At 55.5% G+C, this 16,724-nt stretch overlaps 4 protein-coding genes across 4 annotated transcripts; 2 read left to right on the top strand and 2 right to left on the bottom strand.

Moving 5' to 3' along the window:
- Nucleotides 1–153: 153 nt before the first annotated feature.
- Nucleotides 154–2,082, bottom strand: F5144DRAFT_285126 (uncharacterized protein). Its single transcript, XM_066783748.1, has 2 exons — nucleotides 1,739–2,082; nucleotides 154–1,581 (listed from the first exon to the last, which is right to left on the bottom strand). The coding sequence occupies exons 1-2, from the start codon at nucleotides 1,815–1,817 to the stop codon at nucleotides 377–379; spliced, it is 1,284 nt and encodes a 427-aa protein (XP_066641203.1). The 5' UTR covers nucleotides 1,818–2,082; the 3' UTR covers nucleotides 154–376.
- Nucleotides 2,083–2,371: 289 nt separating this feature from the next.
- Nucleotides 2,372–3,623, top strand: F5144DRAFT_535715 (uncharacterized protein; the record flags this gene model as incomplete). Its single annotated transcript, XM_066787041.1, has 2 exons — nucleotides 2,372–2,493; nucleotides 2,553–3,623. Exon 2 carries the CDS (start codon nucleotides 2,553–2,555, stop codon nucleotides 3,621–3,623), a length of 1,071 nt encoding a protein of 356 aa, XP_066641202.1. The 5' UTR covers nucleotides 2,372–2,493.
- Nucleotides 3,624–5,539: 1,916 nt separating this feature from the next.
- F5144DRAFT_285079 (uncharacterized protein) lies at nucleotides 5,540–6,627 on the bottom strand. Its single transcript, XM_066783747.1, has one exon. The coding sequence runs from the start codon at nucleotides 6,201–6,203 to the stop codon at nucleotides 5,658–5,660; it is 546 nt and encodes a 181-aa protein (XP_066641201.1). The 5' UTR covers nucleotides 6,204–6,627; the 3' UTR covers nucleotides 5,540–5,657.
- Nucleotides 6,628–12,024: 5,397 nt separating this feature from the next.
- On the top strand, nucleotides 12,025–14,715 carry F5144DRAFT_593958 (uncharacterized protein; the record flags this gene model as incomplete). Its single annotated transcript, XM_066790516.1, has 2 exons — nucleotides 12,025–12,057; nucleotides 12,154–14,715. 2 exons carry the CDS (start codon nucleotides 12,025–12,027, stop codon nucleotides 14,713–14,715), a joined length of 2,595 nt encoding a protein of 864 aa, XP_066641200.1.
- Nucleotides 14,716–16,724: the final 2,009 nt, after the last annotated feature.

The following is a 16,724-nucleotide window of genomic DNA, read 5'->3' as shown; positions in this document are numbered from 1 at the left end:
ATTTTTATGTCGGGCATTTTGGTGGGGGAGGGCTGGAGCGTTTGCGTTCGCGTTTGCAACACGGGCAGGTCTGGTGAACCTACCTAGCGCCGAAAAGAGGCGGGCAGTCCGACCAAAGGGAGGTAGCTTTGATTTTGGTGAGCGCTGCATTAGTTTGGTATTTCCATTGGCAGGTCCCGTAGCACGCAGCCAGGATGATAATTACTCAAATTCATTATCTCGCACCATGCGAGCCCAAACAAACACACGCAGTGGACCCGTTTGGAGTAGAGAAAACCAAGAGATCTATGGCTGCTTGCTTGACTTGACTTGATTAACCTACACACACCACCACCCACCAACAACAAACACCGCCAGTCAGCGAATGCCGGGCCTTTCACAACACCAGCCTCGCCGGCTCGTTCTCCAACACAACCTTGACCCGCTCGAGGAACACCCGCGCTCTCCTCTCCTCTGCCTTGGGCACCTGCAGGCTGAAAAGGTTGGGCCCGGTCGACGACGGGCCGGGGAGCACGTTGGTGGTGGTCTTTTTGGCGGCCGGCTTGGGCTTCGCGGCGAGAATGTCGAGGATGTCGGCCTTCTTGGCGGGGGCGGCGCGCGGGGAGAGCGCAGACGCCGAGGCGAGGGTGCCGATCTGCGGGACGTACGAGCCCCGCGAGACCTTGCGGCCGCCCGACTTGTCCAGGCCCAGCACCTGGCTGAACAGCTCGTCGGCCGTCGGCTGGTAGTTGGCTGGCAGCGGGAGCTCGTCGTTGGCGACCTCGGTGGCACGCGCGATGAAGGTGGAGAGCGGGAGGAATACGCCCAGCGTCTTCTCTGTCTTCCTTTGGGCTTCGATGACGGCGGAGAGGGAGACGGGGAGTGTGACGACCGACTTGGCGGGGGCCGCGGGGGCTGGGGCGGCCTTCTTTGCGGGCTTCGCGGGGGCCTTGGCAACCTTGATGTTGCTCAGGTCGAGGTGCGATGCCTTGTCGAAGCGGGAGGAAACCTCGGCCGGGGTGTTTGCGTTGATCTTGCCCAAGAAGGCGAGGACATCACCCTTGAGAAGGCGGCCGTTGGGTCCGGTCGGGGTAATATCGCCGACGGCGGACTCGTCAAGGCCGTTCTCTTTAAGAAGGTGCTCCACCGATGGAAGCAGAGGATAGGTCCTCTTGGATGTCTTTTGTCCGGGCTTGGACGCCGCCTTTGGAGGTGCGGCCGACGGTGTGGATTTGGGCTCCGGAGTCGCCGGAGTTTGTGTCTTGGGCGCCTCGGCGGCCTTGGTTGCTTGTGGGTTCTCGTCGGCCGGGATTTCGAGTGTGCTAATGTCGTCACCCTCCTCGGCGATTACCGCTATCCGCGTGCCAACCTGCACACCCTTGCTCCCGTCGCCCTGCATGACCTTCATGAGGGTGCCGTCCTCTTGGGCTTCGACGTCCATTGTCGCCTTATCCGTCTCGATTTCGAGCAGAACGTCGCCGGCAGAGAACTTCTCGCCTTCCTTGATTTTCCATGCCGCAATGTTGCCTTCGGTCATTGTGGGCGACAGGGCGGGCATAGTGAAGTTCTGGGCGGCCAGGGCGGCGGGGGATGTCCGGTAGCCTGCGGCATAATAAGGTCAGCTTGGGTTTTTTCATAGTTTCCTCGCCATTGCCATCTCTCTTCCCTCCTCTTTCGCAGTGTTCACCACGTGTTCGCCGTGTTCGCTGTCTTCTTCCTTTCCTCTTTTTCTCTTTTTTTTTTCCCTCTCGCAACTAACCTCTGACCATAGCATCCTGCCGCACCTTTCTCGCCGCAAGCCGCGCCGACATGCGGCATGCCGCTGCAAAGGATGCCATGCTGGCGACTGTGAGTGGAACCCAATTGGGTTGAGTTGGGATGGTGGACCGATTTGCGTTTGATGGAAAGATGAATTGCGCTGTCAGTCTCGAACTTGGCGGGAAGGGGACCGACTTAGGCGGTGGTCCAAGCTCTCTTGGCTTCTCAACATTTGCAACTTGCAGGGGTTTTTTTTATTTTCGGAGCGACATCGTCAACCTCCTGGCGTTTAAACATACTGTGTGGATTGTCGATCAACTTTTTCGAGACTCGAACACCAAGCAGATTCTGAAGCTCTGTGACTTCTCTCAGAGGGCTGTAAATTCCAAAGAAAATGTTTATTGACTTCTCTATAACGTGAATACAGCGTTTATTTCACTCTTCAACAAGACTTTTCTACGATAGGTTGCAACTACCTTGTAAAAGCGAGCGTCGAAAGTTAGAAGTTGAAAATAAAAGTGGACCCCTGCTGGTGAGCTTACACAGTCTGCTTAGCACCTCCGAAGCACCCGTGCGGCTAGACCCGATCCCTCTCAACTGGGTGGGGGGCTCTCCGAACCCCGATAGCAAGAGCTGCCGCCAAGACGCAACCTCGCGTGAACATTGCCCGGCGCCGACAAAAATTCGGCCCCGCCAACGACCGGACCCTGCTCGACCTCTCCATAGGTAAACCAATTGGCCCGGTCAACTTCAAAGGTACGGATCCTAACAACTCCAACACTCATCCAAGCTCAAACTAACCACCAGACATCCAGATGGCGTCCTTCTCCAGGGGCTTCGGCCCTCGACTACTACTCGTCGTCCGGCTACAAGCCCCGGCCGAGTGCGCAGCGACACAGGCACGACAGCTTCTCCGTGCCCGCTTTTCCACCACCCGGCTCCTCCAGAAAGGCGGCCGATCACACCGGCTAGCCAACAAGCCCACCCCCAAACCAAACCCCGCGCCGGCTCCCAAGCCCAAAGCAGCCACTCCCAAACCCGCCCCCAAAGCCAAAACCACCCCCATCCTCGGCACCACCACCACCGCGATCCCCGCCGCCCGTCCCCTCGCCCCCAGCCACGGGTACGCCGAACAACTCGCGCTCAAGGGCCGCACGCTGCTGTACGAGTCGCCCTCGCACTTCTGGTTCCGAGCGGGCTGCTTCTCGTCCGCGACCTTCTGCGTCTCGTACGCCGTCTACCAGTACTGGACCGTGATCCTGCACCCGCCCGAGGGCCTGATGTGGTGGATCCCGCACGCCTTCGGCGTCATCCTGGTCTTCATGGCCGGCATGGGCGCCTACTTCGTCACGGGCGCGGGCCGCATCGTGCGCTCTATCGAGGCTGTCCCCGCTAGTGCGGTTGCGGCGGCTGCGGTGAAGCAGATTGCTGGTGCTGGTGCTGGTGGGAGGGGTAGTCCGGTGTATATCCAGGTGACTACCCGCCGCATGGGGCCCTTCATGCCGGCTAAGAAGCATCTGCTCCCGCCGGAGGAGGTGCTCTTGCCGTTCCGGATGTACAGCGTATTTGGTGGCGAGATGGGCGGGCAGAAGGCGGTGAGCTTGGCCGAGAGGGTGCGGTTGGAACGTGCCGCGCAAGAGGCTAGGATTGCGGAGCGCAAGTATACTATGGATCACCTTCTCACGGCGCCGTTCCGGGACGCGAGGAAGGCCTTTGGCGGCGCGTGGGAGGGGATCGTGCGGTCGTTTAACCGTGGCGGGTTCGTCAAGATCCAGCTGGGGAAGCAGGATTATAAGTTGGATGTTACAGGCGGCTGGGCGCTGGATAACGGGAGGGCTATGGATAGGCTGCTGCCGGTGAGGCCGAATGCGATGAGCGCGAGGTAAGGGATGTGTTTTGATACCGTGGGTAAGCTGGTGGGTAGGTGTATGATGGCGCCGTGCGAACCTGGCTGGGTGTGGTTTGGAAAATACATGTATACTATCCGTTGGAACGCCCTCACTCAGCCTTGACTTGGCCACCACTTTTCCGTCCACATCCATCCATCACTCCGTAGCTTCCGCTCATCTTCACATGCGACAGACCCTAGCGCTAAGAGACAACAAAAAATGAGCTTAGGGGTATTCCATGTTGTGAGTTGATGACCATCGAGATTCTCTGCTAAGAACGTAACACACTGTTCGCTTTGCTACCAAGCACTACATATACCCAAGACCTCCTAATAACATGGAGTCGCCCTATTATAGGTCTCTTGTCGAAATCTCCAGACAACACCGTACTAATTGATCATCGTAAGGCCGTCCAAGGAGGCGAGCACCTAGTTTCACTTTCTTGGAACGGTATTATCGTAATTATGGAAAGTGAAAGCAGGGAGTGGTACCTAACTATCGACTCAACGTTGGGATGAGGTAGCAAAGAGGGAAGAGGAGCAAAAAGGTTGATGGGAAGAACTTGGACAAAGCATTCGGGTCCTGGCAGTTGTTTTGCCCTGTTAATCAGTTAGGGGTGTGAAGTATGGCGGTACAACAAAGAACACTGTGCGCAGGTCCTATATATACAAGTTCTTTCCTGCCAGTTCCCATCGATGATCACCGCCCGATGGGAAGTGGCCCTAGCGACGGTGGCTTAATTGGCATTGGCGGTGGTCCTGCCGCCTCGGTTTCGAACCTGTGTAATAATTCCCTGGAGGTTGCAGGTTCGAGCCGGGGTGAAACAATGAGATTTAAGAGGGCATTGCGCTCTTAGATCTCCCCCGGAGAAATCCCCAACGGGGTTTCGTAGCCGGCCACCTCCCCGGATGGGGGGCTGGCCGGTGAGCTTTTGCTATTTTTGACGTTTTTATTTGTTTATTTATCTAGCTGTTGATCGCCGCGAACTCAGGTCTCTGTTGTTAGATATAACAACAATTAGGTATCGAAGATAATGAGCACTGTAAGGGGGCTAACTCTTTTCTAGCTTTGTCTTGCTTTGTAATTTAGAGAGAGCATCTACAAGTTCTGCCCACGCTGTAACCCCCTTTCCAAATCTTGGGACACTTGAGGTCAAGCTGCCTACTACTGTTATTGAGGCACTGTATCGAAAGCGTGGATTGGCTGTCATATTCTAAGCATGTCTGCCGTCTCTATTACTCTCGTTTACCAAACTGTGCCTTATACCCAACGACCGTCCCCCCTTTTTTTTATTGCCCACGTTACACTACTCACAAGATGAACATATACAAATGCCCGGTACAAGCACATGGCTGTGCTGTCTTCCTCATACCACTGAGCCAAGAACGCATGAATATAATCCCTCACGAGAACAACAATCATAGATAGTAAAGTTAACAAAGTGGCTAAATATAAGAATAAGTTAAGCCTCTTTCTATTCTCTTATACCCCCTGCTAGGTCTGGGGGAGCTGGTCAAAACTTGATAATAGCCCGGAATATCGGGAAGACCCGGACAGCGACCCCGATTAGCCGGCGCCCATCTTCTCCCTGACCCCCAACAGCGCTATCAAGCTAGACGAAGCTACCAACCAAGGCAGAGTAGGAAATGAAGTGAACCGCGCCCTGCTAGTATCTTGGCAACCCTGGTAGGAGTTGAGATCGCAAGCGACTTGTGGCGCCCTGAACACCAGCCGTGTAAGCCGCCTCCACGACGCCGAGCAAAGTGAGTTCCAAAACACCGGAACATTAGTAACATCTTACGTACCACAAAACCGAACCCCCGCTCAACCAAACCAACAAACCTAACCCAGCACACCCACAACCAAAACCAACATAGTGGCGCGCCATCCCGCCTGTACTTCACCAAAAGAAACCCCTCAAGGATCTCCCCAGCACGTGAAACCCTCCCCTCAGGGTGGTGGGGGACGGGATGGAGACAGAGATGGAGAACAGTCCCTCCTCCCCGACCCCCCGACCCCAGTGTAGGACGCTTACCCAGGCTCCCAGGCTCCCAGGCCGAACAGGACCCTGAATCCAAACTTCTCCTGACCTTCGAGATCTTCAACGGGTACGTGGCATGTGACCTGCCACAAAACCCGAGCAAGGGAAGACCTATGTTCGCCCCCCGGAACAGTTTGTCTCCCGTGTATCAGAATCCTGTCGATCTTCCCCAGACTTTTCCAACGATCCCCGGTCTCTCCATTCCCCGCTCCCCGCATCAGCGGACGTGCTTGGTGCACGGGAATAAAGAAGGACAAAAAAAAAGGGAACTCGGCTAATAAACGAACGGTCCTCGAGAGTAGAAAATTGGAAGCCGAAGTAATACCAATGGTAGTATAGGCCGGCAAGTCCCGAGTGCGAGAGCCAACTGCTCGCGCACGGGAAGCAAAAAAAAAAAAAAAAAAAAAAAAAAAGGCGATATGCAACCCCTCCGTCATGGCGCGCAACAAAAATCGGCACCCGGGGGCAGGGGGGTAGGGGGGTAGGGGGGTAGGAGGGGTTACAGTAACGGCATGGCCCCTCCATATGTCGTGCATCGGTTACACCACCGTGACCACACCACCTACCTACCACCAGCACTCACACCGCATACGGCGCCTGCGCGGCCACACCTGTCTATAATGAATGTACAACTATGCATGTATGTCGGTAGGTCGGTTGGCATGTACTCCACAGACAAGCGGTCAGCCGTCCTGTCTAGGTGGTGTCCGTGTGTGTCTCTGTTGTGCAGCCAGCAACGCCGGCAAGGCCGCGAATCATTACGCGCATGCCGCATTGGCGTGTCCGACTTCGGCAATCTGGCGCCGACCACACACACCACACATCCTAGGAATGCGCTTGGTTGGGTGGAAGGCGGGGTTGGTGAGAGAGGCGAAGGGTAAAAACCGGGATGGACTCGGCAGGCAAAGGGATGGAATGAGTTGTGGGAAGGGTGAGGCTGCGCGGGCAGGCAAGAGGTAAGGTGTTCTCGGTGGCGGTGGGGTTCGGGGACTAACTGCCACGCTGGTGAGCTCTCGCCTCGACAACTTCAAGGTCGTAAGGTGGGATAGCGAGGAGGGGGGGGGCAAAAAGATGGCTCAGGATGGCAATGACGATGGTGATGTGCCGCGCAGATCATGGCCGTCCCCTCTAGCCGCTCCGCTGTAGCATCTCCGTTCTGGCCTCCTGTTTGCTACCGCGTAGATGGTTGCCCCGCGAGGTCGCAGCAAAAGGACCCTGAAGAACCGACCCCTCCATGTCCATCCATACCATCCCGAACCCATCAGCCAACCGGTCCGAGGCAAGGGAAAAAAAAAGTCAAGAACAGCCCATGCAAGCCCGCGGCGCTGCTTGAGGCTAATGCAATGCATGTGCATTCAGATCATCCCAGACATTCCTACCTTTTTTCCTCCCTCGCTTCCTTGCTTTCACATATCCAACCGCAAGACATGCATTGCCTGCAGACAAGACCGGCCGGATAGAAGATGAGCGGTGAGGGACGGCTCGGAGAGGATGAGGGACTTTGGAGTTGACGTCTCACCGTTGAAGGGACTGTGGGGAGAGGCCCGTCGCGAGTCGTAGCGAAACGCGACGTCTGGCTTGGCTTCATTGCCCCGCATCAACCTTGCACCTTGTCGCTTTCCATGGTGTTTGTGTGAGTGGGAGAAAACCCTGCGTCCAGAGAGTGGGGGTACAGTCGACTGGGGGTTCCGGGGTGAAGGGCAACCCCGGCAAGGTCAGTCACCGAATGAGACGACCCGGGGGTGCCAAACTGGGCAGGCCGGACAGGGATGGCTGGTACTGCCGCCCTGGCACGAACTCGGAACAAATCAAGCGCCGCTGGCGCATCTTGTGACTCTTGCTTGAGACCCCACGCGAGAATGCCCCGGCTTGTGTGTTCCAAGTCTTTGTGTGCTTCGTCTCATGGGAAGTGTCATGTGCGGCGTCTTCCTCGAGGACGCCACGATGGCATTCCAATGCGATGTGGAACTCGGATTCAAGCGGGTCCGCTGCGCTTCAGATACGTCATCGGGACTTCCAGAGGTGAAAGCGTCTGTTTCGTCCTAAACCCCACAGCTTCTTCTCCGGGCTGTGGGGTGTTCGGCCGCAGGTGTGTTCGCACGGAGATCCCATTGGGCGCAACATCCCGAATGAAACGACAAATGCTTCGACTCGGCGCTGTTGATCTGCTTTCCAAAGTCGGAATCTTCGTCGGGACATCACGGACGGCCGCAGCTGTGGGTCGCGGGGAAGCAAGAGGTAAGTAAGACGCCTGGGCTTGGTCTCGCCGTTATCAAACGGGATTCGGCCGTCGATGCAGGTATTCGGAGATCTAGGCCCCGGATTGACAATGCCCCTAACTGCTGACGGAAGCGGCGGCGGCAGTGTCTCTCCTCGCGTCAACACAGGTCTTAGACAATCGTCTCGTCGCAAACCACATGTTGGCTTTCTAGCCTTTTCCGTCGGACTTCGACCCCGCTTCCCGCGGTTTTGCGGGGAGTGTCGCCTTGGATCTGCATTCGAGGTCTCGTTGGCGTTCCTGTGGTTGCTTGGAGGGGCACAACCCAATCATCTGCTCTCTGGACCGGCAAATGCGGAAGCGGCCAAGAATAGGAGTGGCAACTTGGAGCGGCATGTCCATTCCAGCCTCTGCGCTTGGAAAAGTCGACCGTCAACCCGAGGCGGTGAGGCTGCAGTATGCCGGTACCCCTCTAGAGAAGGTGAGTTGTGATGAATACACGGCGACCATCCTGACTCCATGACACATAAACGAGGCTGCAGATTGTGGAGTTGGAGGAGGTCGAAGTCATGAGATGTTGTTGAGTCGTGGACCCTCTTCTGGCATGATTCAATCGAGTCCATCTACTCGAATGTCTCCGGTGGGGTAGAGGGAAGACCCATACTGCCCACTCTGGCTATTATGCCGTTGTCTGTCAATAATGCGAATGAGGGTTGGGTGGGGGTTAAGAAAATCGGCGCCTGGTGGTGAAGACAGGAGGTGGTGCGGTGTGGTTGCAGGGTAGTGCCGGCCTCAAGGTCGAATGACAAGATGCTCACACACCCTTCCCAATCAGAAACCACCAACGTGAGTGCGGGCTGATACAAAATGACATAATTGCGTCCCGCTCGCGTGTCGGATGGGGTTCATCTCAACAGGGCGATGGTTGCTATCTTCGGCTTTCGGGAAGATGAGGATAACGAGCATGCATTCCGAGTCGATCAAGGAGCCGGAGCGAGTTGCGGCGGGGGCGGTGATCCTTCCATGTGGTGCCGCTTTCTTTGCTTGAAGCGGTTGATAAATGTGAAAAAGTCTTGTTCAACCCGGCAACGCGGAAGACGAAGAGGCGGAAACGGGTCGGAAGAACCTCTGCGCAACCGGTAACTAACTCGAGCAAGTATCGAGTGGCGTTTTACCCTTGGGCCGTTCTCTTTGTGATATGATACCTATTGTGCCTGTAATAAGACTTGTGGATGGAAGAGGATGGATTTCCCTTTGGGCTTGAAGATTGGCGGGGAGGCTAGGTCCCTGTCGGCTTGGCTTGCAGGGTTTCTGGCTTCCAACACGGGTTAACGGCACCTTCAGGGCACCTACCAGGGACCTCGGGGTTGCTGCGGCGGTCATGACCCCCATGTTTTCCAGCCGATCGAATGTCGACATGACATGGCAAAGTCGTGACTGGTTCCTGTCAAATCGCCTCTGATGATCTCAGGGACGGATGAGACAGACGATTGCGCTGCCTTGGTTGTGCAGATAGACGGGGCGGGCTGAAAGACGGGAGAAGAGCCCCTGCAACCAGGGCGACCTGATTGCCGCTAGTTGAGGTTGTGCGCATAATCTGATAATCACTGGTTTCCAGGGTCCACGGGTGTTGGCGAAAATCGACTCATGGTGGAGGTATGTAAACAAAGAAACCGAGGACCGGGGAAATGATGTGATACAGAATCATGCCCGTCAAATCGATTTAATATTTCCTTTTTTCTTTTTTTCTTTTTGAAGCCCATGAGTTTTTGAGAAAGGAAAGAGAAGCCATGCCCTGATGCCCCTGAAACGATCATCGGCGCCCAACCACAAACCTGCTGCTCCTTCCCTCATTGATAACGTTCGCGAGTGGCTGCACAGAATCTGGTGGTTGATTTGTTGATCTGCCGCGCAGCCAAGCTATCTCAGGACCCATCTCAGCTTGCCATCTCCATACAGTGCAATCACAGTACGGGTTTCCTCGAACTTCACAGAAACCTCATGGCGAAGCCGAGACTGGACGGTATTGCATCGTATCGAACAACTCGATGGACTTCCTGGCCGTCGAATAGTCTTTTCACGATCGTCAACAGCACACCGACACCACCACTTGGCCGAGTTTGAGACATGCAGCGCCTTACACGACAGGATTGAGCTCATGCATGGCCTCTGCTGCCAACGATTGGTTCGAGGCTGCAGCGAGGCGGCGGCTTGGGTTGCTCACGAGAGAGCCGACTGGCAGGAGTCCGCATTTCAGCGCCCGTGCTGCGTTCCTCCCTGCTGCCGCCAAAGTACAAATGTTTTATGACATGTACACATGTACGGCAGCATGTAATGCTTCCATCCTTCGGTGTCTTTGTTCCTTCGAGTCGACTCCTTGACCGAGTCATCCAGTTGTTGTCGAGGAAGGCCGCAGCCTTTCATGATGGACAATCCGACTGCGTATCAAAGAGACAGATATCATCGCCACTTGATGTGATGGATCTCCCGTAAAGGATTGTCCTAAAGGGTCACCTGGTTGATAAATGTGTAAGACCCTGATGACCCTGACCACGAAAGGGGCCCTGACAGTGCGAAAACCGGACTGGGGCTTCAATGGCCGGCGAGGCGCGGGTTGTGGGAAATTGCCCATCTGCCTAGCACTTGCCCAGGTTTCCAGGGTTCCCGCTGGTGACCCCGCCCAAGCATGGCGCCCATGCCGCTCCAGGCAAGTGGGCGCCGCCTAACCTTGCAGTCAGAGGAACCCTGCCGCCGCCGCCAATCTGGGCCCCCAACCCATATTTTACTTTGGTGCTGCCCGGCCCCCTCACCACCAAAGACCCTTCATTTTCTCTTTCCTTCCCTTTCGCGACGGACAGACGCTGTACTGAGGGCGCGTCGAGAGAGTGCAAGCGTGGGTATATTTTCTTCTCTCTATATCACACACTCCGCCCACGCCGTTGCCCAACTCGCTGTCCTCCCGTTGTCCTTCCTCCCCCCTCCCACTCGCCCTAGATCGCCAGGGTGCCGCACCGACACGTTTTGCGGCCACCTCGACCCCCAAAAAAAAGTCCCGAGAAAGCATACTTCCGACGTCGAATCCGAGGACCTTGTCTAGGTTTCCGACTGGCGCCCATATCTCCGGGCTTGCACCGTAAGTGTCTTGTGTTTCCTTTCTTGTGGCCTCGACAGCGTGCGATCGATCGACCTCGCCTATCTCCACCACGGCCTTCCAAGTGTGCGTGCCGCAACGTTGGCGCCTGTCCGACAACATGACACCAAGGAATTTATGATCGCTCCATCCGGTGACTTGCCCGCCAGTTCAGCGGGCCTTGGCCTCCAGCTTGCGCCCTCCTGTATGCAAGCGCGTGACCCCTTTGGTCCATTCCTTCCATCGATCCCGTTGCTAGGCCGGTCTCGGCAGCGCCGACAAAACTTGTCATAGTCTCATTTTGGTCTTTGAGCAACAAGAGAATACAAGAGAGGAATGCTGGGGATCTGCCATGGCGACACCTTTACAGTCCCAACCTCGGCCTTGAAACCGGCCTCCAGTCTCGAAACCATGGGGAACACTGCCGACCACGCGAATGACCATACAAGTGGCCCGGTCCGGCCTGCCTCCCCGAACCTCTATCCCGCGGAGGCCCCGTTCCACCCGCCAACATCTCGAACCCTTATAACCCTGTGCCGCACATTCGCCGTACCCGCGCCCGACCGATTTCGAACTCAGAGACCATTTTGACTTCGGCCAAGTCCCGCCCCACCCGGCAGCCACATAATCATCTCTAACCTTTTTGAGTCGTCATCGAGGCGCCATCCACCGGCCGCGGGGAGCCCCTTTTTGGTCGCTTTTCTGCCTTCTTCGCTGGCCGGCCTCTTTTGCCTTCTCACAGGCCACCGGGCGCCTTGTACAAAGTGACGAAATTACTTGACTGACGTATTACCCTTGCCAGACTGCTGTCCAACCATTGCCACGATCACGCTCGTCACCGCCTCCGGGACGCAACATTCGATATCAAGTCCGCCGAGAACCTTTCGGCCGAAGACGAGTGCCTTGAAAATCGCACATCTTCCTCCGCACCCCGGCTTGGAAGTTGTAGCCGTCCACTCCTTTGAATATCGTTCCCACATGCATTATTCTTGCCTCTAAGGAATCAAAAATGGACTCAGAAGACGGCGAATTTTTCGTCAAGGTACGTTGACTTGGTATATGGTGCAGCCCAGTTTTGATTAGCTGCATGCAGCTGCATACATGGGATGTTGGAACTGACAATCCTTGGTTGAAACAGCAACTCGCTAGCTTTGTGCGAACACACGAAAAGGCACTTGCCAACGCGCTTCAGTTTAGGAGGCAGAACACACCTCGCCATGGCGCCTCGCACAGTGTGTCGTCCATCTCGACAGGGGCCGTGCCACCATCCCCATCGGTACCCGAACGACCCGCAACGTCTGCCTCGACATCGAGCACGCTCGCTGCCGCCCTCTCGCTCGGGACGCTAAACTTCACATCCCACACCGTTAAGTCGGCGAAGTTGGCCCTGACACCACACCATCTATTTTATCTGCTCTCCCGCTTCGAAGACTTGGGGATCCCTGTCGGCCCGATGAAAGTACGCCTCGAGAACCTGCACGACAGCACCACCTCGGCCAACTACGTCTCTTTCCTCGGCCAATCGCAGCGTTCCAAGAGCCGCGGCTCCGATGTTGGTTCGATCCGCTCCGTCTCGAGCATTAGGAGTGTGGTGTCAGGCATGTCTGCGTTATGGTCCAGCTTCGGGCTGGGATCGAGCATATCCGCCGCCCGGACAGAAAAGCAAAAGGCCGCTCTTCAGGCCGACTTGAAATACCTGTACTCCGCCTTCACCAAAATCCCGTGCTTGAGGTTGGCGCCGGACTGGCGAGCCCGGCTTATCAAGGGCTACGAGGAGTTCCCGTTCGATTCGGCAGTGCCGCTGTATGTGTTCAAAAACGTGCAGGCGCTTGAGGTTAGCGATATCGACTTCCGACAGTTCTTCGGGTGGGACAGGCTTGCCGACCAGCTCAGATCCCTCACGCTCAAGCGTGCCAGTATCGACGACCCAGCGGACGTTCTGATTGACATCGTGTTGGACGACATGGACAAGAGACGTCGTCGGACTTCCAAAGGCCACGCATCACCCACACGGCCGTGGCCTGGGGCCTCGAGCCCTCGACGAAGCCCGACAGGGTCCAACAGTGATCTTCACAGGTCAGCGCCCATCCCGGGCTCCTCTCCTGAACCGCGGAGGTCGACGGTGGACCTGCAGGTTGGGTCGCTCAACAGCGAAGTCGGAGCCGACGGCTCCAGTGGACCGGATAGCCGGAGGCCATCCGTTGTCAGGATCGATGGCGATGAGCCGGGCTCACCTTCCAAGGACGAGACCCGAACCCGGAGCCATTCTCCACGGCGCCCGGGAAGTTCCAAGCACCAATCGACCAACGTGCGCGGTTCCTACAAGATTCGGCGGTCGGGGTCTGGCAGTTCTCATTCGAGCCTCTCTGACTCGTGGCATAACTCGCGTGGCAGCTCCTCAAACCTATTGGGCATGGGCATCCTCCCGGCTTCCAAGTGGCGCTTCCTCAAGCACCTGAGTTTGGCTGATAACTCGCTAACTGCGATCCCCGCAGGGAGTTTAAATCCCCTCGCCAATACTCTCAACTCGCTCGACCTTTCCTCCAACTTATTCACCCAGATTCCTGACAGTCTGGCAAGTCTTACCGCGCTCCGCGCTTTGAACTTGGCTCATTGCATGATCGACTCTCTGCACTCGCTTACGCGTAATCCGCTACCGGCAATCAGCGCTCTCAACCTCCGTGCGAACCGCTTGCACTCCCTTGCAGGGATCGAGAGGCTCTTACCGCTCGAGAGGCTAGATCTTCGAGACAACCGTCTGGCTGACCCCATGGAATTAGCCCGGTTGACCGGGATTCCGGAAATCCGCGAGATCTATGTCGAAGGCAACCCATTCACGCGCACCCATCGTGACTACCGTATCACCATCTTCAATCTGTTTCGCCAGACCCCCGGATACACGGATGACATCACGATCGATGGCACAGGGCCAACATACGCGGAAAAGCGGTACTTGGTCGAGCGAGCCGAAATCCCACCCGCCGTGCCTGTAGTCAAGCCCGAAACCCCGGAGATGCCCGCCGTCGACGTGAGCAGACCCACCATCATCTACGATGCTCCTCCGAAAGAGCCCGCGGTCCTGCGGAAAGACCGGCCTCTACCAAAGACAGTCTCAAGTGAAGTTAATACCAGCTCCACACGACGTCGCAGGGCGCCCAAGCGCCGTATAGTCGATCTCGCTACCAACGATAGCCCTATACCGTATGCGCGCCCCGTCGACTCCCATGTGCGCCCCGTTGACTCCTATGCGCGCACCGTCGACTCCCATGTGACTGTTGTCAACAACACAGTGGGGTCGGAGAATCACTACCGCACTTCGCAACCACCCGAGACCCACGACACGCCCCGGGCTACATTGGCTGAAAGCCCCGTCCCAAACATGGTGGAGGCATCCCGAGAAGTCCCCAGAATTGACACCAATGTTGTCCCTCAATTGCCTGCCATTTTTGGGTCCCCGGGAAACCACCTTGACTGGGATGTCGAAGGCGAAATTTACCGCCAAAAAATCGAGGATCTCCGCAACAAGGTCGGAAACGGCTACCTGAGCGTCCTCAGCGAGGAGACCTGGGACCCCGCACCCCACCCGGCAGACTATCATCAGGCCGCCGACTTCGGCGCCACTTCTCCCTCTCTTCACTCGGACCCCACGATGCCTCGGCCGAACTTGCAGGCCATCCCGAGCGGTGGAACCTTTGCTTAACAAGCGGGATTACCCCCTCGCTCTTTTTATCCATGATACCCTTTAGTTGTTTGCTTGGCTGGCTGGAATTGGGAATACATGACGACGAGCAACGAACGGACGGCTAATGAAACGGATTGCGTTGGATCGGAAATACCCATCTTCTCTTCCACTGCGCACTCTGTTTCTTTTGCAGGATTGCTCGACCGAGGTTTTATTTTTGTTTTTATTTCCGTCTTGGTTTTCTTGTTTCTCTTCTTGTCCCTTATTTTATTTTGCATTTCAAGATATCACGGCACAGCACAGCGCAGCGCTTTTGCACTTTTGCGCACTGGAGCATTTAGCATGCATGCATTATCATCGCATACCTGGCGTTTTAGGATGAGCGGGTTCTAGTTTGGTTGGAATGGAAGTGGAGGTTAAGACTGGGAGGAGGGATGATGGATGGCGTTTTGTTTGGTCTTGGCTTGGAAGCTTCGACTTGTGCGGTGGAAGCTTTGTTGTCGTTGTTTTGTCGTTGCTGGGATGGATGAGAGCCCTTCCTACGCCCCCTGGCGGTTAATACCCCCATCGTTCTCGATTGTCTGTCCTGAGAGTTATAGATTTGGATGGAGAGACCCTATTTGGTCGGTGGGTGGTTTCTTGTACAAAAAAGTTGTTTTGATCATTCGAAGTTGGAGGTTGTTGGCAGGCATACAAGAGAAGCAAAGAAAGACAGATGGTGGCGCAATGAGATTGGTGGTCTGAAAGAGATGAATCGATGAGAGTGGCTTGATCTCTTACGTGCGTGCGTGTTGTTTGTTATGGCTTGTGTCTTGCGTTTTGTGCGAGTTGGTGCGGGCAATGGTGTGGTGGTATGATGCTAGGTTCCAAGTGTTGAACCCATTGATTGGTGATGGTATTGTCAGGTCCCTTGCTCTCCCCTCCCTTTTTCCTAGTTCATATCTACACTGACTTGAGATGAATGAATCAATTGCGAACGTGTGTGCCATCAAATGCTTTGATAAGTCTATTCATTCCTAAACCCACTTGGCTAAGTGAAATGGCCCCTTCTAATTGCTGCTGTGACTAACGTTTGGTTGGGCAAGGTTGTTGTGTAAGTGTATTTTAATGTCGGCCCTCAGGGTTCTGACGGGCTTGGGATCTTAGGTTCGGCAGCACCAGGAAAAAGCAAGATATTTCGTGTTCGTTCGCTTGTTGGATTAAACCCGGCGGGCTGCTTGGGGATGGGGGAGAGGAGAGGGGAGGATGGAAATCTTATGGACTGCCCGTCTCCGAGGCAAGGGCCACACCCAAGAATCTGCGACGCTCCTCCGGAGTGCTGGCCGGTCAGTCGCATCGGAATGCGCTCAGCATCTGATTGGCCTGTCGCATAATTGAACTCTCATGGAATCTCGAAGGAAAGTGGGAACATTTGGGTTGTGCGCCAAGGCTCGCCAGCATAGCAACCACGTCATTTGGGTCACTCATGGGGTCGGTCGGCCACCAGATGAAACTCAGCCCTATGGGATGCCTGCCGGTGGCTCTGGTGTGAATTGGGTTAGGACATTTTCACATTTAGTTTCCATGCTGCAGGCTAAGAATAGATTTAAGTGTTGGAGTGTAAAACATCCAGACTCATCTCATCTGTAATAAAACTTCGTTGGTTTGTATCTTCCATGTATGTGTATATAGGTACTGTGTATTGCCAACCTCCATTAGGTTCTGCTATGGATTCAGAGGAGTGGACAGTAGGTGGGTTCTGGCCACAAGGTGTGTTTGTGGGGCACTGGGACCCTTGTGGGCTTGTGCTTTTTGTTGATGCAGTTCACACAGAAGCAGATGCCCCACTCAGATCGACTGTCGGCAGTCGGCAGGGAGCAGAATGCGACAAAACATAGAATTTGGATGCGGCGGCCAATTGCCAGTGTGTTTTGATCAAAACTTCCCACAAACGTAGAAATTTAAACCCACCTTTCTAAACAACAAAAACCATCAGGTTGCGACTCCCAACCCTCTCACAAATTCTCAACTGCACCAACTTTTGTGAG

Source organism: Chaetomium tenue (assembly GCF_020726465.1).
Source record: "Chaetomium tenue strain MPI-SDFR-AT-0079 chromosome Unknown F5144scaffold_5, whole genome shotgun sequence".
NCBI lineage: Eukaryota > Fungi > Ascomycota > Sordariomycetes > Sordariales > Chaetomiaceae > Chaetomium > Chaetomium tenue.
This window is presented reverse-complemented; position numbering and strand designations above follow the sequence as displayed.